This window comes from Drosophila miranda, chromosome XL, assembly GCF_003369915.1.
Source record: "Drosophila miranda strain MSH22 chromosome XL, D.miranda_PacBio2.1, whole genome shotgun sequence".
Classification (NCBI taxonomy): Eukaryota; Metazoa; Arthropoda; class Insecta; order Diptera; family Drosophilidae; genus Drosophila; species Drosophila miranda.
In genome coordinates, this window is record NC_046673.1 from 5,792,666 (window position 1) to 5,815,429 (window position 22,764).

The window sequence follows — 22,764 nt, forward strand, 5'->3', positions numbered from 1 at the left end:
ATGGGAGTCTCAATAAATACCGAGTTTTATTACACGTTTCCACATAAAATTGTACAACTACAATACATACATAAATATATGTACGCATTCTCGTACGTACGCGCACGCGTGTCTTTACGTTGAAAGAGCATGGGAGGGGGGGGAATGAAGTGGGATCTACCCACGATCTACGGGTTCGGATCAAGTGGGTTAGTGGGTAATGACTACAGTTCGACCATGGTCGGATCTATAAGACAGTGTGCATCTATTATCGTAAGCATTGATATCGAATACCGGCCCCTACGGATTAAGTAATAGATTTAAAGCCAGATGAATCAGTTATTAGATAGTAGTTGGTAGTTGGTCAGTTAATACAAAACAAATTATTTCAATTTGCTAGCCGACAACTGTCTTATAGTTCTAAAATGTACTCCACACGTGGGTTGCACACGCGTGCAAGCTGGGGCTCGGGAAAACAATGCATAATCGATCATGGTGAGTGCCTCATTTAACTATAAACAACGATTTGGTACAACGCTTAATACTGACCTACATAAATTGTATGTACATATGTACAGACAGACATACTATACACATAACCAACGAATAACGCTAGCAAACCAAAATCAACAACAGACTGAGACAACAAATTAAAATCAATGGAATTCGGGGGCTGGTAATAAGTTGCAATGCCGATCTGATTGATGGAGTTACTGGGATACAACCTCATTCCTCATTCCGCATTCAGCTACACGCCTGCATCTATTTTACCAAGTAGAAAGAGTAGCGAGCATTCAAGTAATATCATGAAAATCTTAGCACCTAATGAGTTGGTAAAAACATAAATATGAAAACGACAACAAAACTAAAAATAATAAAAACAATACGAGCATGCCGTCTACTTGGAGCTGCCTGAGTGTGCCGAATGCCCCTGCTGCTGGTGAGACTGGTGAGGCTGATGATGATGGGATCCGTGGTGATAATGGGACTGCAGATATGAGTGCGAACCTCCTGTGCTGCTCGAGGCAGACGACGTGGACAACGACAACGATGATGACGATGACACTTGCTGGTGATGGTTTTGAGAGGCGGTGGTCAGTCCGCCACCACTGCCACTGCCACTGGCACTGCCATGGTTCAGGGGCAGGGTGGCGGCTGCCGTGGCGGCTGCCAGAGCTGCTGCAGCCGAGGCAGCTGCAGCCCCAGCGGTAGCTGTGTTCAACTTGGTGCCATTGCTTGAGGTATTGTTCACCCGAAGCTGTCGGATTTCGGGGAAGAACTCAATCATGAGTATCTCCAGTAGTTCCTGAAAGAACGGCAGGTTACTGGTGACCCACAATTCCGACAATGCATTAAATCACTTACATAGAAGAGCTGCTTGTTGTAAGCGGGGTTCTGGAGGGCCTCGAAGACCTTGAGGACGCCTCGCTTGGCCGCCTGGGCCCCCACCAGATTGCAGAGTACCTCGGGTATGTGATCGGTAAGCAGAGCCTTGGCCGCTGTGCTGGTCATCTCGCGCATGTCGTCGGAGCGCGAAGGGTAGGCAGAGGCCAGTACACCGCCTGGCCAAAAAGATTTCAGTATGACAGAGAAGTAGTTGTGCAGCATGGACTCCTCAAAGAGATACGTGACCGATTCGCGGATCTGTCGATTAATCGTCCGGCCGTACGTAATCTGCACGAAGGAGATGATGCTCTTGCGCAGCCATTTGAAGACGCCGCCCATGTCGAATATCTCGCCCATAAGAGCATAGAGGGGCTCTGCTATAGAGTCCTTGCTGTCTATGTCAGCCATCAGTCGACTGGCATCGATGCCGGACTCTCCGTCCAGGTACGTGGAGATGTCCTCGTCGTCGCGTTGCAGGCCCCAGAAGGGATCTGTCGCTTTGCTGGAGTCGTGAGCCTTTGCAGCGTCGCTCTTAAACAGCGTGGAGAGCGAGAACTTTGACTTTTTGGGCGAGGGCAGCGACTGTTTCAGGTGGTCTGAGCTGGGACTGAGGAACGTGTAGATAGCCTCGCTGCCATTTAGGTGATCGTCCTCGAGTATGAACTGTTTCAAGAAATATGCGATTATGACTTTTCCAGACTAGATGCTAGAAGGTAGGTCAAAGGATATATCAATCTCACGTTAAGAAACTTTTGGATTTGTCCCTTGGCCTTTTCCTGGCCATGCCGGTCCGTCTTCAAGAAGAAGAACTTGAAGTTGGTGGGTAAGTCGAGCGTCTTTAGATTCGAGCTAACGTGTCGAAGTTTTCGTTGCAGCTCCTGTAGGGGAAGAGATTTGGAAAGAGTCAGCCTCTAGTGTAAATGACAATCACTTCGGGGCGGGGCCCCCCGCCTACATGGACTTGGTTGAGGGATCGCATGACTACCCAGCCGCTGGAGATGCCCGAGGGCCGTTTGGGCGGCTTGGCGTTGCTGCTGTCCCCATTCTTTGGCAACGCCTGCGGGGGAGCGTTGATGTCCTCGTCCACATGGACAAGTATCATAAACTGCAGCGACTCTTTTTCATCGGAGACCTGTGGCGAGGACGAGAAGGATTATGATTTGAGACTATCAGTCAGAGTCCACAGTCCACTCACTTCCACACTCTGTATGGTGGCCTTCCACTTGCCCAGGTGCTCGGTCCAAGCGTCTGTTCGCCGGAGATGTGCCTCCGTTTGACGCTTCTCGCTTTTCAGCCACTCCATTTCCTTCTCGAGTATAGATAAGACCTTGGACTCCGGCTTGACCGAATACTTAAGGGCGTCTAGGGCCTGATTTTTCTTGTCAATGCGCTCCTGTATCTGTTCCAGCTTCCGCCGTGCATACGACGTGTGGGCGGCGACATCAATGGCCCTGCCATTGAGACCATCTGCGGCTCTGGGGTGCTCGTCCTGCGTCTCGGATACATCCCCGATGGCGGGGCACAGCATCAAGGTGGGATCGGTAAATTCGTTCGAGTCCAGCGCCTCCTTCAGCTGTCGGTACTGACCGCTGAGCACAAATGGTGGATAGTACTTTTCCTCGAGGGTGCGCAGGATGTTGCGCTGTATGTCATAGAAGATGTCGGGATCGGCATCCCCCAACAGAAAGGTCTCTATCAGCTTGCGCTCGTGCTTGTCGATCTGGATCTCCGGCTTCGGTACACGGATGTACGTGTAGAAGATCTCCGTGCCCAGTTGATGGGTGGCACTCTTGTGTGCGTGCTTGATCTCCTCCACGGCGAGGTAGAATCCCACCAGGGCGCTAGCCTTCAGCGGCTCCAGGAACAGGGTGAAGTACCGTCGGCCGACGGCCGTGTTCAATATTTCCTCTAGCGTCAGATCCTTGACAAGACATGAGACATAATAAATATGTAAATACAGAGACAGAGAGTATATTCGTTTATCCTGGGCCACTTACAATGTCGCTAGAGTAGTTGCCGTTCCAGCCGAATTTCGCCAAATTCTTCTCGCACTCGGCCTTGGCAAAGGTCAGCTGGCGGACATAGCGCTTAAGCCGCACGGCCGCCGTCAGCTCGGACTTGGATAGGGAATGGTCCTCATGGTCCGGATCGAGGCCTTTGGCACGTTGTAAGTTCTGCATGGTTGTGGCATGCATCAGGTCGTTCACGATGCTCTTGCGGATGAGAGAGAGCTCCTCCAGGTTTCCCGAGCTGTTGATGATCTTCAGGAAGTCCTCAAAGCTGGCCGCATACTCATAGCTCCGCTTGTTCATCGCCGCCGCCGCCAGCCGCGTTTCGATGTTCTGCACCACCTTCTGGTTTATGTAGTCGGGTGCGGTGAGCATGTTGATCATAGGAAAGAAGACTAAAATCCAGAGAAGGTAAGAAATTATAAGAAACGGCAAGTGTGGTGGCTTTTCTTTTACACCAGGTTCTCGGACAGTATATATGTACAATATATTCTATTAGTAATTATTCGTAAGCGCCGGAATTGACTGCCGTATGCCTGTCCTCTGCATAGTTATGTGCTAATGTCCATTCTTACACTTCGTTTATCCCATCTACATCTTATTTCTCAAACCAACAACAGTCGTTATATCTCGCTTCTCTTCGACACGGTGTGCACAATGCACGAAAGAGAGAGAGAGAGAGAGAGAGAGAGAGGGAGAGAGAGAGAGAGAGAGAGAGAGAGAGAGATAGAAAGAGAGAACGAGCTCGTGGAAGGGGTACAATAATTATCCGATCTGGCTGAGATTCGGAAATCTGATAGCTATTTAGCTATAGTCATTTTCTATGATTTTCGTCCTTTGTGGTGTGATATTACAGGATTCGGGATACAAAATTTGGTTGCTCTAGCTCTTATAGTCTCTGAGATCTAGGCGCTAATCCAGAGGGACGGGCGGGCAGACAGACATGGCTCAATCGACTCGGCTATTGATGCTGATCAAGAATATCTTTACTTTATGGGGTCGGAAACGCTTCCTTCTAGATGTTACCACAAACTCTTCGAGCACCTGACTAAAAAGGAATATTTGAACGTTCTTCTGGTGAAGAACTTACTCTTGTAGGATAAGATTTCGCTAAGCAGCATCTTGAGCGGAGGGAGGGAGTAGCCGCGTGGCAACAGCAAGATCACCATGATCTCACACAGCTTGCGCAGAAACTCCATTTCCTTCACCTCGTCGGACAGGTAAGAGTTTTTGCTGAAGACTGGCGCCGTGTTCGTCTCGGCCCTGTGCGAAAAGAGTGTTGAGTTAAACGATCCCATGATAATCGATGGTTACTCACGCTCGGGCCTCGGCAATGCGTATCTTTTCCAGGTGAACGGTAACGCGATTCACCATGTCCACGGCTATGATCTTTGCCGGATCCATTTTGCTGGCGCGCTCATGGATCTTCTGTATGGCATTCCACAGATCCTCTCGCACCACGTCGTTGATAATCTTCGGCTTCGTGACCACATAACTAATAGTGCATTGGAGTTCATTAGAGGATGGGGGAGGGAAGGCCACTCTGGAGGTTACTTACCCCAGCCAGGGCAGCATAAAGTCGCGCAGGACATATTCAATTATCTGCTGTAGCTGCAGATCGACTGTTTTTCCAAAGATCAGAGGTAAGTTCGAGGGATTCTTAATGGGCTTTGGCAGATCGAAAATGGTGCTTCTGCAAGGATCAAGAAGCGGGAATGAAGAACGGAACGAATAAGGATCAGATCGGATCGGATGGGGGCCCGAGGTTAAGGTTAAAGTCCGCACTTACTTTGTGGCATTGTAGAGAAGTTTGGAGGGCAATCGACTGGGCCTGGACGGCTCGTTGGTGGTAAATATATAATGTACGTAGACGGTGCCGGCAACAGCTAGGAAAAAGATAAGTCAATCGGATCGTCATTAGATATTTGGTCTTTTAATTAACGCTTTGTCTTGGGTGGGGTGGAGTGGGGTGGGGTGCGGAAAAACCATTAAAAATGGTCGCCAGCCGATAACCGATGACCAATGAGTCATCCATCTGCCTTGAATAGGTGGGATGGGATGCCAAATGGTACCGTTCATGGCGTCCATTGTCACTGTGACCTTACCCAAAAAGACCAAAACGAGGGAGTAGACGACGAAGGCAAAGAACAAGAAGAACGTGGGATAATACCAGATGACGGCCAAGAGCGTCAGCGTGATGCCGGAAACGATAATCCTCCAGTTTAATTGCAATGCACGTAGCAGGCTGCAGCGAAAGGAATCAGAATCACATCAATATATCTATTATTAAACTATTAATAAACATGACAGCCGCCCACATATCGACATGCCACCCATTCAGATGTATCTAGGAACAGGAAAAAACCAAAGTCCAGGTAATATGGGACACGTACACGCCAAGGATGCACGAACCCATTCACCCTGCCCCTCACCGCACCACTAACCCACACTCACCGGGTTGCCACGAGCGTAAGCCGCTGTGTGGGCGTTGCTGGCGGCTCAGGCTCGATGGGGAACAGTGGCAGGCGGCGACGCTGGAAGTCGTGCGTGCTCGGCATTGCTGTTGATGTGGGCCGCTGGCGCTTGGTGTTCAGTGCGTTGTCGGACCACAACTGGCCGTTCCCGCTTTGGCCGTCGCTGTCACTGTCACTGCCACTGCCACTGCCACTGCCCCTTTCGTTATCCGCTGTGCTCTACTGTTTTGTAGTTGTTGCTCGCCCTTTTTCGGATCTGAATAGTTGATGAGTTCTTAACATTTTTGAAACAGCTCTCTCTCTGCTTTCGTCTCGTATGGTATGGTAGCGTTCTCTCTCAGGTCGCGTTCCACACTCGTCAAAGGCTTTAGCTCTTGTTGTGGCTTTGACCGTTGCGTGGACTAGTGGCCGTCGCCACTATTAAAAATAGTTTCCAACAATTTCTTCAATTTCAATTCCCACTTCCGCAACCACCACCACCAAAGCTAACAGAGAGCGGGGCAGAGCACCGAGGAATATGCCAGATTTTCAGTATCGTATCAATGTTCGGAAACTATATTAAATCAATACCAGGTAGTAGTGCGTCCCGCAACAAGTTGATTACTGATTACTGGCATACGGATGTGATAACGACTGCGTTTGCCGACCTCCCTTTATCATAGTGCCAATTGACGCTTCATAAAATCAAAACAAGAGACTTTGATTACATTCGCGGACATCTCTCTTGTTGTTGTTTGATTTTGCGCACTGCTGCTGCTGTAGAGATTAACAAAATTCTGTGGAGACTGCAATTTGATAACGCTGACAAATGCGTTTTATGCCTGAGACGCACTTCATTCACTCACAAGCAAATATATTTTATGTTATGATTCTGATAATTATATATCGTATGGGTCACGGTTCTACCACAGCGCAGGGCAGCACTTCCATTTAGCGATTTATTAGAAAACTATCGATGCCACTATCGAGCGCTTGGATGGCGGCCGTTAAGGATATCGATCTCTCGGCACCCCACCCGTATGTTGTTATACCCTTCGAGTTCAATTTGTACAGTATTTATTATTTATTTATTGCGTTTTATAATTAGCAATCGTATTTAACTGCAAAAACTAGTTAAACGGTTGAATTTGGGAACATTTTTGGTATTTAAAATTCATATTGTATGCAAAAAAATGAATGTATGACACGTGATGAAATATTATTTAGTCAAATTTCGTTCGCTATGGCTACCGACCACCTCAATCCCATCGATTCGTTACTGGACTTCGCTTAAATGCATCCTTTTATCATTGGGTGCCCGCACTGCAGGCAAGAGCGACATAGGATCTACTGATCCTTGGCGAGGCGACGAAGTGCACGCTTACGAGTGCCCAAAATATTCTTGAGAACCAAACTGCGGGCGAACTGATCACCGAACACAGCCTCTGTAAAGTGGATAACCAGCTGGAGCAGGGCATGGGGCAGATATCCAGCGGTCTGGCTGGCAATACCGAGTGTAGAGAGGGCAGACTTCACATAAGTTTCGGGGGACGGCGCAAACACGCTGGCCTTGCGGATTTTTGACATGTTGGTGGCCACAAAGCCCGGCTGTACGCTCTGGATGAGAATGCCGTGATCCTTGTACTCCGTCTGAAGGTCATCGCTAAACTTGTTGACAAAAGCCTAAGGATGAAACCAGAGATAGTAGGTAAGGTTCAGCTCTAAGGATTCTTCATCACCGTGCGCTCACTTTGGTAGCACTGTACACGCTCAGCAGGGGATTGGGAATGACGCCGGCAGTGGACGACAAATTGATGATAACTCCCTTGCGCTTGGCTATCATGACCGGTAAGAACAAAGCGATCATGTGGGTAACCGAGTGTACATTGGCTGCCACAATGTTGTTCAAAAACGCCGGATCCGCATTGTAGCAGTCCAGAAAGTATTCGGGATGGCTGTAGCTGATGCCTACGTTGTTCACCAGCACACCGACGTCTAGGCCAGTGGTTTTCTCGCGTATCTTCTCATAGATCTCAGTGCCGCCTGTGAAATCGACATCGATGACGCGCACCTCCACGCCAAATTCATCGCCTGAAAGTATGCCACGACCAGAGATTAGATATCCAGTGTAAAGGAAGTCTTAAGCTGCGGTTCACCTATTTCCTTGGAAACGTCGTTCAGTTTATTCAACGATCGACTAATCAGCACCAGCTTAAGACCTTTTCGAGCCAGCTGAAAATTAAAAAATATAAATTTTTTATTAAATATCCTATAAACATTTTAAGTTTTCTTTGAAAATGAAATAATTAGTGAAACAAAATCTGTTGTCGTCATGGAAGCCGTGCGCAATCCCCGATCCCAATCGGCTAGGTCCAGATGCATGGCCGCACAAAAATCCCAATTGATGAACGAAAAATATAGCGAGGAGGAAAAGATGACCATTGCTGAGATGAAACAGCTCTATCTGGAGACCATCCCATCTCCCAAGAAATTGGAAGGGATATGGGATATGAGAAGGAACAACTATTGTTCGTGCTCCCTCATGCTTTATAGAGTACGCAGAAATTTGAAGCGCACATTGAACCATTTGCTTCGGCTTGTTCCGCACTGCATGCAAATGTGAAGAAAGCTTTGACCAGCTTGCTCTTAGACACGTGCACGTCAGTTACTGTGTAATCTTCTTGTCGATTGTTTAAAGTGGGTAATAAATACAGCTGGGAACCGCCCCGTTTCCAAAAAAGCGCTACGAACGCACTTGAACATAATATACTAATGTTACTGTGTGGAGAGAGGAGGTCAGAAAATTTTGAGTCAACACAATTAGGGAACTCTGAACGGAAGGGCTGAGTGGCTGTTGAGACTGAAGATCAATTCCAAAGTGTAGATTCACTCGGCCAATGCATTTTCGCAAGCAATGTCCAAGTCATTCCCGCTTAATGGCAATTCTATGACTGCATTTTTTGCGCGCTTCCCAATAGTCAAGTCATAGTTTGATGGACTTTGATTAGGGCCAGTGGGTTGTACAATCCATGGTCGTTTACATACCTCCTTGGCATAGGCTTTGCCAATTCCATCGGTTGACCCGGTAACAACTGCAAATAATGGATATTAGCGCGGATTCTCTTCCTTATCAGCAATCATCAAACGCCTCCTTATCGAACGCCACAGTTTTTACTCACCTGCCCATTCGCCCATTTCGGCTAGTTTTACAGTGGATCCGAAGACCTTCGGCCCCACCACGTTGGCGTATATCCAGGGCAAGACCGTGCGGAAGAACTGAAAGCCGACAATGCCGATGGCCAAGCCACCAAGCACACTCAGTGCATGCGAATTCTCATCCATTTCCGTATTTGTTTTTTATTAGAATTTTCCTAGGACACTGCCAAAAACTCGACTCCTAGTCTCTGCTGGCGGCTGGTTTCTGATTTCTGTCGTCGAACTGCAACGTTAAAATGTTTACGCTGCCGCCGCAAACTCTGCTTATAGAACCTGCATACATATGTACATGCATACATGCATATGTACAATGTATGTGCATACCATACCTCTATCTCTCGTCGATGGCTGTGTTCGCTGTACGGCGCCGCTGTACCTCACTCCCTATTTGCTGCCCTCACCGCGTAGAATTCAAAGTGATTTTTTGATTTTCAGGCGTAGTTTTTCTGATTAATATTCAAAGCATTTTGTTGGTGTTGACGTTGACCCAAAGTAGAAACATAAAACAGAAAAAGAAATGAAAAAGCGATTTAATGCAAATTGTGAACGGCACGAAAACGAATGAACGGTTCTTTCTCTGTGAGCATATCGATGTGCGGATATGTGTGTGTGTGTGCGTAACGTTGCCCGACCTATGTATGTCATTGCTGTGTTCCCGGCTCGTGCTCTCCGTCCTCCCTTCGTCTGATTTTCCCATATCGCACCACCACCGAAAAGATAAGGGCGGCACATGTGGCTACTATGTGTACACAGTGCAGCCAAAAAGTGTTCGCCTTGAGCGTACTTGACTTTTCTCAGTCTTTCCTCGTCGTTCGAAAAATTATTTAACCGTTAGAGAACTTATGTTAGCCGCTTTTACTCTTTATACTGCTACATATGATTTCTGAATAAGTTGACGGATGATCACCAAACTTGATAAATAAATAGAACTGAATCCCTGCAAGGGGTGTGGGAATATTTTGAAAAGCTACTGTATGCTCTGCTCTCTCAATTATTTAATGCTCGCTCACATACACACCCATAACTGCACATGCGCAGGAAGTGTATACGTTCGATGAAATTAACATTAAAACTATTTTTTTTTTGTAAAGGCGCTAAAATTTAGTTTATTTAACATGGATTTTCCAGGTATGGGTGCATTGATTTTCTTAACGGAATTTTACTGCCAAAAGACGTAATTTTACCCAAACAATATGTCCATTTCATTGCGAGGATATCTATCGATAACTATCGCGTTTTGAACTGATGCCTAAATAATTATTTTTGAATGTAAGGTTAAATCTACAAAATATTTTGTGGGGGCTGTGAGCTGCTAAAATATAAAATTGAGAAACTATAGTGAGAATTCTAGCAAGTTCCAGAGAAACTCTAGCAATTATTGGAGGGAGGAAAACGATCGGAATACATATATCCTGCATGAAGTCCACGATTTCTTGGCTTTAAATGAATACCAACGGAATCAATAACCTGGCTATATTTTTAATAAATAAAAACAAACACGAATAGGCCAATACGGCTCATATATGCAGGATCGTATGGTATTAAAATACATAGATTGATCTTTATTGTATATATTAACATACCCTACATGTGTACATATGTATGTATGTCCATAGTGTATGGAGGTGGCTTTCTGTTAATATCGAAGGAGTGTACCGAGAGAGCGAAATGCTGCGGATGCTGTCCATGCGCAGAGCCTGCCCTGACCTACATTCGAATTTATTGGTCATCTAAGGCAGCCACAGCCAAAGGCATTTACAAAAAAATAAATACACACGCAACGCGAGAAGGTTAATAATCGTTTACTAGCCGTTGTTTTTGTAAAAAAAAATAATTTTAAAAAACTTAAATGCACATCAAAACATCCAACACAGACGTAAACCTAACATCTGCTGCATTATGCCTTAACTTAATGCTTAATCGATAGATATTGACCAAGAAACAGAGTCAAAAGTGGGAAATAAATTTTCCCTGTCTCTGCCGTGACTGTCCCGACGCATAGAGACGATGAGGCTGTCCGGACTGGCACTTACTGATGAAGTTGGATCAAAATAGAAACGGTTACAGTCAAGTGAATACGAATGTGCATATCGTGCGGTGAGTGGAGGAAGCATCACTGAGTGGAGTTTGAGTGGAATTGCCATATTGCACCTCTTTGCAGTGATGAGATCTAGATTATTTTGGATATTTGCAATTATATACTCATCACTACATCACATTGGGTCGGGATCTACTTCGACAACATGTAAGTGGCGCTCCGGTCTAATGGCAGGATGCCTTTATTAATTCTACCTTTTTCTGTATTCTGTATGTGATAAAATATAGTGAAGCGTCCCAGAGCCGGCGATCCCTTCGACACGTTCCCGAAGAACTTCTGGCAGGAGTTCTCCTCGCCGTTCACAGACACGCCGGAAGATGAGGAGCTGGAGGTCACCGAGACGACCACGCACGAGCCGTTCCCCTTCTTTGCTGATCCCTATACGACGGTTAATATAAGCACCCAGCTCTCCTCGAACGTATATCTGCACTGCCGCGTCAATGACCTGCAGGGCAAGACGGTGTCGTGGATGCGGCGTCGAGGCGATGACCTCACCCTGATTACATTCGGCCAGCACACCTATAGCGGCGACTCGCGCTACTCGCTCGAGTTCGAGGAGCCTAACGACTGGAAGCTCCTCATCCAGTTTGCCAATGAGCGCGATGAGGGTCCGTACGAGTGTCAGGTCTCCTCGCATCCTCCCCTGGTACTTCTCGTATATCTTACTATAATTGGTAGGCAACTTACGAGTCTTATACTTGATAGCTCTATACAATCAACCTAACTCATTTGCAGTTCCTCATGTGGAAATTCTTGACGAGAGAGGATCGGCCACACCGGAGAAGTACTACAAGGCTGGCAGCACCATCGAGCTGCAGTGTGTCATCTCCAAAATTCCACATCCATCGTCCTACATCACCTGGCGACACGGGCCCCGTCTGCTCAACTATGACACCAGTCGGGGTGGCATCAGGTACTAGTGGTTATATTGTAAACTATGTTTTACGTTCGAGTCAACAATTGGACTCGACTTTCCTGGTCTCAACTGTATTAGACCTGTAACACACTGTAGCTGCTCATTTTAATTTACGTACACATATAAACATATCCAAATAAGCATTACCCGGATCCTTCTCATCGCTTCTTATCGTTTTCGCAGTGTGAAAACGGATATGCTACCTGGACGGGCCCTGAGTCGCCTATACATTGCCAATGCGAATCGACAAGATACCGGGAACTACACCTGTATGCTGGGGAACGAGATTACGGAGACGGTTGTAGTACATGTGCTTAACGGTAAGTCGCGCTCTGGAGGGAGTGGGAGCCTATTTCACCGGGCTAACTGGGTTGGGTTCTCCCTCTCCCCCATGCAGGTGAGGAGCCAGCCGCAATGCAGCACGCGAACGGGACTCGCCACGGTGCCAGGCCCTCAACTATGGTTGTGTTTTTTCTATTGTACGTATACGCGTGTGTTTGCGGAATGGCGGTGGCGGTGGGCCACCCGGTCGGGCGATGACGATCTAGTGGCATCTGTAAGGTGAAAACACAGGTAGGTGGTCGCTACACAGCAGAGTTACAGTGAGGGAAATGCATACACCAGAAAATCTTGTCCAGAATTGCATTTTTGACTTTTACTCTAATCATGGGTTGTTTAATATACGATAAATAGCATAAAATGAATACTGAATACATACTAGATTTAAGTCGCAAATCGAATGATAAAAAACAAACAAACAATGTGAGAGCTCGTATGTATTTATATTATATAAGGGCGTACGCGAATATATGTAGAACATGAAATTGATTTTGAAAATTCTAGAGCATACAATTATTGTCATAATCTCAACGTACTACAAAGGCCGTGTTTATGTTGGCTAAATATTAATCATATATTATATGTATGTACGTGTGTATGTCTGTATACATCTCGTATTCGTTTTGATCCTGTCAGCTTATACATCATTATGCAAGCATATGTACATGTTTATGTATATGTACATGGATGTATACTTACCTAGATTTGTACAGGCTAATGTATTTGTAGCTGCATAAGTCAATAGGAGCCGGCCAATGCACTTTCAGTTCCACCTAAATCATTTTTCCGAAGGCTAATCCATTATGCTTCTAATACGCTTCTAATCCAAGGCCTTGTGAAAAATGGTTTTAGCTTCTGGAAATCAAACAGCATATCAGTTGGGATCATTTTAATCGTAATAATTACACTGTGCTACAGTGGCCTTTTACTTTACACCTAACCAAAATTCTGTTGTAGACCTGTTCCAGTAAATCTCTTCTTTGGAATTTGCAATATACATAATCCGAAATTCGATTTTAAAAATTCTAGAAACTTTTTAGCTGACTTCGGACGCTTTAAAAACTTTAATAATTGTCACTCGGCATCTACAAGACCAATATCAATGAGAATTGAGGTTTGAAAAGGGGAAAGTATGGCAAACCTTTCATAACTTTAAATTAGTTTCCATACAAAGGCTATGCTCAAGGTTTTAGCTTTCCAGCATTTAACATTTTTTGACATGCTAACGTATTTTTTAAAGATTTTATATCTTTGGTAGCGTCAGTTCCCAGCCAAATAAGATACTAATAATTGAAATTGTAAAAAAATTACGAAATTACGTATTTTTTAGCAAATCAACCTGTACATTACATATGTATATTACCCAGTTTCTGATATATATTGACACTTTGAATAACTAGAATCATAGGTTCAAATATTGGCTACTTTCGCGTACCATGATTTCAAAAGCACTGTGTTTAGCCGCACTGGGATTTCCGCATCACGAATGAAAGAGTGAAATCATGTGGAAACCAGCTCAAATTAACCGTTTGACGATATTTGGGAGTAGATATCTAGTTTTGAAAAATGTCAAAAGATGGTTTTAAGATCCACTAAACCAGATCTACGCGGTACTCAGAGAGTACACGGTTTATATTAGATTCCTATAGACGTAAAGCAAAGAAAGCATTTCCTATCTTAAAAAGTGTACTCTTGATCAGCATTGAAATCCGAGTCGATAGAGCCATGTTTAACGTCTAGTTTCCAGAGACTAAAAGAGGTAAAGCAACCAAATTTCAGACTCCTGTAATATCACTCGGAAAAAAATTTATTCTTAAATTTTGCCACGCCCCCTACCGACCCCTCAAAGGAAAAGGTTTGTGACAGAGTCTAAAGAATAATCCTAATTGGCCAGATCTGCTAATCATTATATCCGGAATGAAGAAAATAATTTCCCGCGACTGCTCGAGACGCGACCCTCGTCTCTCTCACACTCGTCCTTTTCTACAGAGTGAAATATAGAGTGTGACATTTTCTACGGTCGGTGCGGTATGGATACAGCTAGAATAGTAGTCATTGGATGGAATGAGGGTACACAAATTTAGAACATAACCAGCGCTCGCTCACTCTAGTTTTTCAAATCTCAAACCAACACAAGTCGTTTTATCGCGCTGCTTCCACCAGAGGGCGCACACTGCAAAAGGAAGAGCGTGGAATAAGTAAGCGCATTGAAGCCGTTGCGTCGCCAATGAATTTTAATTTGTTCCTTCCGGTTATAATAATGATCCGATCTAGTTCCAGATTCGGCAATCTGTAGATATGATCTCTAGGATTCCGCGTTTTCGCGTATCCTTAAATCCTTCTGGATGCTGGAAATTTTCGTCTTTTTGGGGGGCGGGGAAAAGTTTTGAACACACACTTGTAACAGTGTGTTACAGGAGTCTGGATAGTCGCTGAGACTGTAGACATAGCTATATCGACCCGGCTATTGATGCTGATCAATTATATATACTTTACGGTATGCGGTAAGGAAACGCTTCCTTCTGTGTGATACACACATGCACTTCCACCACTAATCTAACATACTCCTATACTCTTTGAGTACCGGGTATACTCGTACATATTGGGATACGCGATCTGCTTTATACACGTCCTGCCAAAATCTAAATTTACATATGGATAAACATAACAGTACTAACTGAATACCGGGTATTAGTAGTGTATCGAATAACATCGATTCGACTGGTTTTTGTCTCGTGTAAAATAGATTCAAAAGTTGTAATTTTGTAGCACTGTGTCATTAATAGTGGTCTGCTTTTCCAATCCAAAGTATGGGTTTTTAGGCTCGACCTATCTTTTGCTTGAAATATGGAAATCTTCAAAACTAATCAATTATGATCAAAATGGATATTTTTCGGTAAAAATCGACCTGAGTGACCTAAACATTGATCATACTTTATTTTTTGTCGAGTTTTCAATTAACGTAAAAAGTAGTTGGCACAGAATTTGTGGTGTGTGGATCGATGAAAGCTGTTCCAAAAACGAAGAGAACAAAGAGAAAAACAAGACGTACTATAGAAGCTTAGGAAATGTTTAACGTTAACAAACTGTGTCATTTAAAATGGATACATATCGTTTAATTATTGTTAATTCGGTTGCGGAACCAATGACCATTTGAGCCCAAACAAAAATAATATGTATGTAACTGTATATTTATATTTGAGTCTTTTAACTGAAGGCGGGATTGAAAATTCTTACACAACTCGGACCAATGGGTAGAATGTTTGATTGTTTTTATTAAAAACGGTCCCATAACAAACCAAAAACTATATATAACAAAGTGAAAGTAAATAAAACACGATCAAGAACAAGAAGCAATTGAATACGTGCAGATTTATTTTCAGTTTAGAGCTATGGTAAGGAAAATATTATTTTGAATTTATTGAAGTAACCACTGAGTCTCTATTAGCGTATCCCCCCTTTGATGCTTTAGCTTCAAAAACTCCACACCTTTCTAAATAATGACTATTCAAATGCTAAGAAATGTCCATGGGAACAGCAAGTTTCATTCTCTCGAGCTCCCAATCATTGACGACTTCTCGAATTCATATTACATCTATACAAGTGTATAAGAAAGTCGAAGTTCAGCTCAGAATAAAAACAAAATCTAACGAGTAGCATACATATATTGATGAGCTTCTGTGCTTAAGGGACTTGACTGACTAATTTCAATTGATCCCAACTAAACCCAGTCCAATCGTCGCCGCCACCTGGCTCTGCTGGCAGCCCGTTTCCATGTCCGTGTGCCCTTAAATAACGAGAAGAAAATAAAACAAATTAAAAAGTAAAAATGTTGGAGTGAGATAACGAAACAATACTTAGAGACTAAAGAAAGTGACGAAACGAAACTTTTAGAAAGATTTTGGTTACAGAATTATATTTATTAATTAATAACTTTAATATTTAATTATTAAACTAAATACATACATACATAATGTATAATATCGTCGTCCTCCGTCAAACCCCGATGCGACTGCGCCGGACCCCAAAAGATACAAACAAACAAAAACCAAAAATATAAATTAATGCCAAATTGTAAAAAATAAATTTGTTTTTCATATTAAAACATTTAAAATTCGTTAAATGTAGTTTTTATTATGGAGCATCCAGCGAAACTGGACGCCCGCCGCATATGTAGATATATTTACATAAACACTCAGTATCGGAAACGATACGGACTCGAGTCCGTAAACCCTATATATTTTTTTTCATTCATAAAGTTAACGTTGTGCATTTAGAGCTCTAGCCATCGTATCCAACATCAGCATCTGTGTACATTTTGACGGGCTGAGCAGCCAGGCCATTATCGGTCTCCATCATTTCGACATCGCGGCAGGTGGCTGCCTGGAGTTCTCTTCTCACATCGGGCGTGATCTTCGGATGAGATTTTTTCCTGCAATCGGCCAATATGACACTTGCTTGGATTTAAATAATAGTTATCAAAATACTGACTTCAGGAGTTGAATCAAGGCATCCCTTTGCTCGGAAGATATATCGTTCTTGTAGCGCTGGGCAAATGTTAGCAGACTTTGATGCCATAGCACTGGGAGCTCGCGCTTATCGTTTTCGAATCTATTTATGCAGAAAGTTAATTAGTTGAAAAAAATCGTTCCAAGCTGCAATGGAACTTACCTTAGGAAGTGGAAGACAGCCGCATCGACCACGCGATAGGGCAGGGCGTAGCGCTTGTCGAGGAAAAAGCGGATGAATATGGAATTGGCACCAGAATAGCTCATCTCACAAATCTTCAGCAGGCAGGCGGACGAGTGCAGGACGGGTATGGAGTTGCGAGCCACAACACTGCCAAAGATGATGGCCTCGCGCAGGGTGCAATCACCAGACTCTAGCAAGGGCAGAATGATGCCTTTCATGAACGCGGCCGGCTTGAAAAGAGCCCGCTTAAGGGCATTGTAGAGGTGCATGTTCAGCTTCTTGAACTCGCAAAGGTCATCACGTACACGAGGTAACAGAACCAGGTTGTAGAACCTCTGGGCCATTGCCTGCGACAAGACTGAACAGAAGATGCGGGTACCCTGGAACATGGCAGCTGCACTCCAGTTGTGTGGCTCCGTGATAAATAAGATCTGCTCCCAATTTCTCAGCTTGGGTATGATTTTGAAGGCTTTTGGAATCTTGCCACTGCGGTAACGTTTTAACACATCCCTGACACCCTCGTACATTTCCTTTACCTTCGGATCGATCTCTTCGATTTTAAGCGAGCCTGCGTCGGAGATTTTGTTGTGAATATCAGCTTCTTTTTCTTGGATTTTCTGTGCGATAATTTCCGACAGTTGGAGCGTGCGCTTGACGTCTTTAGCCGGGTTCTGGAAGCGCTCGAATGCGGCCACATCGTCATCATCCATATCCATGTCGACCATGAAGTCGGTCTCGTTGACCTCCTCATTTTCATTTGCTTGGCCATCGTCTGAACAGAGACTTTGTTTTTAGTATGTTAAGTTGATCACTAAACGTTTATTGACTTACTCAGACTGAAGTTTACTTTCTTAACAGTGACTAAGCTGGGAAAGTTCTCCTCATTTAATTCCAGCTGTTGCTTCTTGGCAGCCGCCAAAATCTTTTGACTGCTTTTGGCGTCTATGTTCTGCAACAGATATTATTAAAAGACATTCAGGAAGAATGGTCACATAATTCTAGACCTTACCGATGAGTCCTCCTCACGTAAATTGAACTTGCTCTTGGTTTTGGCCTTCGCAACCTTTCCTTCTGTTATCTGTTTTTCCAAGCTTACATTTTTAATTATTGCCACATTGGCCTTCTTCGGCTTGCCCATTTTGCAAAGATTAGAATAACAATATAGGAATCACAATACAATACACGTGCTGCTAAGCAATGAAAACAAAAACATTTTTTGCGTGTGTGGCAACCCTAGTTCACAGTTGCGTTTTCGATATGTAATATCGATATAACTATCGTATTGGACCAGACTTCTAACTAGTCTGAAGAACACAGACAACGATATACTTGTGTTGCGCTGATAGGCACAAAAGTGCAAAAATTTACTCTAAAGCGCAGAAATATTCCGAATAGACGCACCTGCGATTGAAAAGAACGCAGTTTTTTGTAATCACTATGCTTATTTTGTGTAAAAAACACTAAGTCTTCCTGTAGACGCAAATACTCATGACGAAGTCGTAGTGCTGATAGGGTATTATAAAATTGTTTTGTAAAGTGTATTAGCGCGGAATATATATTATTGAAAATCTTACAATGAAATGTATACGATTTGTATACATTGTAGATGAATGATCTAAATACGGAAACATGTTTGTACATATTTTTAAATCAGGCGCTCTAAATCACTATCGGTAAATTGAACGTATCGATACTTGTCAGTGCAACTAGTCCCAGTCCCATCCCTATTTCCTCTTCGGGTTCTTTTCCAACCCTGCGCTGGCTGAAAACAGACCTGAGCCGATTCTTTTTTTTTCTGCGCTGCCTGCAAACAGACCAACAGTATGAAGGTGTGCTAAAAATTTGTGAAAATTGTGCAATAAACTCGGTGAACATTAAAAAATATTGCGTGAATACAAATGTATTAACACTACAGAAGTGAAATTAACCATTTTCGAATGGAAATCATAAGTGATGCCATTAAAAATCGCAGATAGTTCTCGAGATATCCCGTATTTGTGTATTTGTAAACACATACAGATGTACGTGCATAGCTAATGGTGTTTAACTTTGTTTTTTTGTGTTGCAGCTCAACGTTTCCTATCCCGCTACGGGATGCCAAAAGCTCTTCGAAGTTGTCGACGAACACAAGCTGCGTGTATTCTATGAGAAGCGTATGGGCCAGGTTGTGGAAGCCGATATTCTCGGTAATGAGTGGAAGGGTTACCAGCTCCGTATTGCCGGAGGCAACGACAAGCAGGGCTTCCCCATGAAGCAGGGTGTGCTGACCCACGGTAAGACACTGTCAAATCCCTTAATTCGGCGCTTACTAACTGTCAATAAATGTTTATTTTGACTAGGTCGTGTGCGTCTTCTGCTCAAGAAGGGACACTCTTGCTACCGCCCACGCCGCACTGGTGAGCGCAAGCGGAAGTCTGTGCGCGGTTGCATTGTGGATGCTAACATGTCTGTGCTGGCTCTGGTCGTCATTAAGAAAGGCGAGCAGCATATTGCTGGTTTGACCGACACCACCATCCCCCGTCGTCTGGGCCCCAAGCGTGCCAGCAAGATCCGTAAGCTGTACAACTTGAGCAAGGAGGATGACGTGCGTCGCTTCGTTGTGCGCCGTCCGCTGCCCGCCAAGGACAACAAGAAGGCCACTTCCAAGGCCCCCAAGATCCAGCGTCTTATCACCCCTGTCGTGCTGCAGAGAAAACACCGTCGCATCGCTCTGAAGAAGAAGCGTCAGACGGCCTCCAAGGAGGCAGCCGCAGACTACGCCAAACTGTTGGTGCAGCGCAAGAAGGAGTCCAAGGCTAAACGCGAGGAGGCCAAGCGTCGTCGCTCCGCCTCGATCAGGGAGTCGAAGAGCTCTATCTCAAGTGACAAGAAGTAAATGCAGCAACTGGACTCGCAATCTTCGTTCAAGCACGGCTAGATGATGTTCTAAGAAAACAAAAAATAAAGTTGTACCCATTTATGTTAATAAATGTGAAAAATGGTATTCATTGTGTTCAGACTCTTTTTTTCCTGTGAAAAATGTGCACGTACAAAGTGAGGCAAAAGAAGCTGAGATGACGTAAAAAAAAGTGATTAAAGTCTGAAGTATTAAATAGAGTGGATTCTTGTGGATGCAGAGACTGGAGTTTTGGTTGTTCATAGGATAGGATTATGGCAATTAAAGCACAGAGGGAAGCAGATTCGACTCTGTAATGCATTGTTGTAACGTTTCAACGTTCGTGCCTCTGGATTGAGAAATAGGAAATACAGATTTGTGTACGGCTGACTAATCCCAGTAGATCCTGCATGTAGACGTAAGAGTCAGGACTCAGTTTCAAAACTTACAGCTACCGGTCTCTCCAATGGTGACGGATCCCTCTAGTATTGCGACGAGGTCATTATTTTTTTGATCCTTCCGTACTTTGTTCTCTCTCATCATTCCATATTCATGAGTTTCCTAATCCATACTAACTTGTTTCTCCTTTATCTTTCTGTCTTTTCTGCTACGATAAAAGTGTAAAGAGATTTGGTGGTATATTCTAAATAAATGCTGCATAAGTACAGGGGTGTATTAGATTTGTGATGAAAGTGGATGTGTGTAACGTCCAGAAGGAATCGTTTCCGACCCCATAAAGTATATATATTCTTGATCAGCATCAATAGCCGAGTCGATTGAGCCCTGTCTGTCTGTCCGTCCGTCCGTCCGTCCGTCCGTCCGTCTGTCTGTCCGTCCCCTTCAGCGCCTAGTGCTCAAAGACTATAAGAGCGAGAGTAACGATGTTTTGGATCCAGACTTCTGTGATATGTCACTGCTACAAGAATATTTCAAAACTTTGCCCCGCCCACTTCCGCCCCCACAAAGGGCGAAAATCTGTGGCATCCACAATTTCGACGATACGAGAAAACTGAAAACGCAGAATCGTAGAAGATGACTATATCTTCTAGAGTGCAAAATCTGAACCAGATCGTATAATTATTATAGCCAGAATCAAGAAAACAATTTCATTTTTTCTCGCTCTGTCTCTCTCTAACACACAGGTTTCATGGTCGGTTTTGCCAAATGCAAAATATGAGTTCAAGGATCTCAGATATCCTGATATCCTGTGATATCGGACCTTGACCATTTTGTGTCAAAATTTCGCCACACCCCCTTCCGCCCCCGCAAAGGACGAAAATCTGAGGCATCCACAAATCTCAGAGACTATTAAGGCTAGAGTAGCCAAATTTGGTACACACACTCCTTTAAGATGTCACTATAAAACGTGTATCTCAAAATTTCGCCCTACCCTCTTGCGCCCCCACAAAGAACGAAAATCTGTTGCATCCACAATATTGCAGATTCGAGAAAACTAAAAACGCAGAATCATAGATAATGACCATATCTATCAGATTGCTGAATCTGGATCAGATCAGATCATTTTTATAGCCAAAAGGAACAAATCAATTTGCAGTGGCTACGCAGCGCCCGACGTCACGCTCAGACTGATTTTCTGTCTCTCTCGCACGCACTCTTTGTCGTGTCGTTTAATATTAGCGGCGTCTGCCGGAGGAGAGCCATACTGACTTAGTATCGGGTATAACTGTAGAGTTGCGGTGTCCGCAGCAACTCACAACGTTCCCCCTCGTTTTCATATGCAGTCTGCAATAAAAACCAAAGCTCTGGGATAAGTTAAATTCCACCTTAAAGTTTATAGATTATTTGTAGGTTCATAAGAACCATTGTTTTAACAAAAACGTTCAATACAGACACATTAGCCTCATAGTATATACTCCTCAGCAGTACATATTCAGGAATAATGCCATCATTTCATTGCTAATGCAAATGCGTTACTTAAATCAGTCAGTCGAAGAATAAATGCATTTTTGAAATACATTCATATGTGCAATGTCAAAAACACAAACGGAAATAATTTGAAAAAACATGGATATGGATAATGCAGCTGTTGCCTGGTCCCAAATATTGCGGAATAATTCTGTAGACAATTCTGGCTATAGAATGTTTGCGATCTGAGTACTAGGCATTAAGGCATTAAATTATAGCTTCTCCCGCATTGAAACTGAAGAGAATAACTCATTGAAATCCAGTCACATGTGTGACATCCTAAGATCCATTTGACTAAGTAACTCTGCAGTGATTATCTGCAGTGATTATTACGTGGGGTAGTCCAAATTTGTCTCATACGTCCTACCAATATTCTATAGCCGAAAATCCGGCAAATATCAATGTCAGATTAAACTGGAGTCTCTTTCCCTTTGGCCAAGTTTTATGTGTTTTGAAAAAGATAATAGTTACAGGGATCACTGATATTTGCGAATGATAATGGATTCGCTAGGACTAGGATACTTGAAACTTTGTGTATTCGTATCGTATTGAAAAAATATTATTAGAAAGTACCAAAAGCCGACCTGCAATCTACTTTGAGGGGGTCTGCGATCATTCCAGAACTATAGCCGACGAATATTATTCAGAGATGAAAAGAACTGCTGGTCCATCCATAAATTCACTAACTACCATGGCAAAAAATCCACAATTTCGGCTAAGAACTGCTACATCTTGTCCAGCATTATTATGAAAAAAAGCCCCTGCGAATATTTTCTGTTTACCAACTTGTTTAAATACAGCGCGGGATAAGAGAAGTCATCACGGAAAGAAAACCTATTTTAAGGGCCTTGAGCAAACCCTATATTTGAAAGGGA

At 43.8% G+C, this 22,764-nt stretch overlaps 5 protein-coding genes across 6 annotated transcripts; 2 read left to right on the forward strand and 3 right to left on the reverse strand.

Annotated features, from left to right (window-relative positions):
• Positions 1 to 7: 7 nt before the first annotated feature.
• LOC108155987 (sorting nexin-25) lies at positions 8 to 6,746 on the reverse strand. 2 transcript variants are annotated; one of them, XM_017287183.2, is made up of 13 exons: positions 6,419 to 6,746; positions 5,829 to 6,333; positions 5,480 to 5,619; positions 5,164 to 5,260; positions 4,933 to 5,067; positions 4,693 to 4,869; positions 4,465 to 4,637; positions 3,363 to 3,769; positions 2,561 to 3,286; positions 2,321 to 2,497; positions 2,106 to 2,243; positions 1,345 to 2,028; positions 8 to 1,285 (listed from the first exon to the last, which is right to left on the reverse strand). In XM_017287183.2, the coding sequence occupies exons 2-13, from the start codon at positions 5,930 to 5,932 to the stop codon at positions 878 to 880; spliced, it is 3,366 nt and encodes a 1,121-aa protein (XP_017142672.1). In that variant the 5' UTR covers positions 5,933 to 6,333; positions 6,419 to 6,746; the 3' UTR covers positions 8 to 877. The 2 variants fall into 2 exon arrangements, with proteins under 2 accessions (XP_017142672.1, XP_033254986.1); XM_033399095.1 differs by having other exon boundaries at positions 5,829 to 6,746.
• Positions 6,747 to 6,969: 223 nt separating this feature from the next.
• LOC108156022 (very-long-chain 3-oxoacyl-CoA reductase-B) lies at positions 6,970 to 9,465 on the reverse strand. Its single transcript, XM_017287265.2, has 6 exons — positions 9,373 to 9,465; positions 9,007 to 9,266; positions 8,873 to 8,919; positions 7,984 to 8,059; positions 7,578 to 7,918; positions 6,970 to 7,510 (listed from the first exon to the last, which is right to left on the reverse strand). The coding sequence occupies exons 2-6, from the start codon at positions 9,167 to 9,169 to the stop codon at positions 7,175 to 7,177; spliced, it is 963 nt and encodes a 320-aa protein (XP_017142754.1). The 5' UTR covers positions 9,170 to 9,266; positions 9,373 to 9,465; the 3' UTR covers positions 6,970 to 7,174.
• Positions 9,466 to 9,536: 71 nt separating this feature from the next.
• Positions 9,537 to 15,585, forward strand: LOC108156013 (fibroblast growth factor receptor 3). Its single transcript, XM_017287231.2, has 7 exons — positions 9,537 to 9,622; positions 10,918 to 11,140; positions 11,205 to 11,288; positions 11,369 to 11,815; positions 11,877 to 12,054; positions 12,241 to 12,377; positions 12,455 to 15,585. Exons 2-7 carry the CDS (start codon positions 11,125 to 11,127, stop codon positions 12,595 to 12,597), a joined length of 1,005 nt encoding a protein of 334 aa, XP_017142720.1. The 5' UTR covers positions 9,537 to 9,622; positions 10,918 to 11,124; the 3' UTR covers positions 12,598 to 15,585.
• A 925-nt stretch (positions 15,586 to 16,510) lies between these two features.
• On the reverse strand, positions 16,511 to 18,294 carry LOC108156007 (bystin). Its single transcript, XM_017287215.1, has 5 exons — positions 18,098 to 18,294; positions 17,920 to 18,037; positions 17,068 to 17,860; positions 16,888 to 17,007; positions 16,511 to 16,828 (listed from the first exon to the last, which is right to left on the reverse strand). Exons 1-5 carry the CDS (start codon positions 18,224 to 18,226, stop codon positions 16,678 to 16,680), a joined length of 1,311 nt encoding a protein of 436 aa, XP_017142704.1. The 5' UTR covers positions 18,227 to 18,294; the 3' UTR covers positions 16,511 to 16,677.
• A 514-nt stretch (positions 18,295 to 18,808) lies between these two features.
• On the forward strand, positions 18,809 to 20,071 carry LOC108164836 (40S ribosomal protein S6). Its single transcript, XM_017300760.2, has 3 exons — positions 18,809 to 18,917; positions 19,157 to 19,361; positions 19,428 to 20,071. The coding sequence occupies exons 1-3, from the start codon at positions 18,912 to 18,914 to the stop codon at positions 19,961 to 19,963; spliced, it is 747 nt and encodes a 248-aa protein (XP_017156249.1). The 5' UTR covers positions 18,809 to 18,911; the 3' UTR covers positions 19,964 to 20,071.
• The last annotated feature ends 2,693 nt before the right edge of the window (positions 20,072 to 22,764 follow it).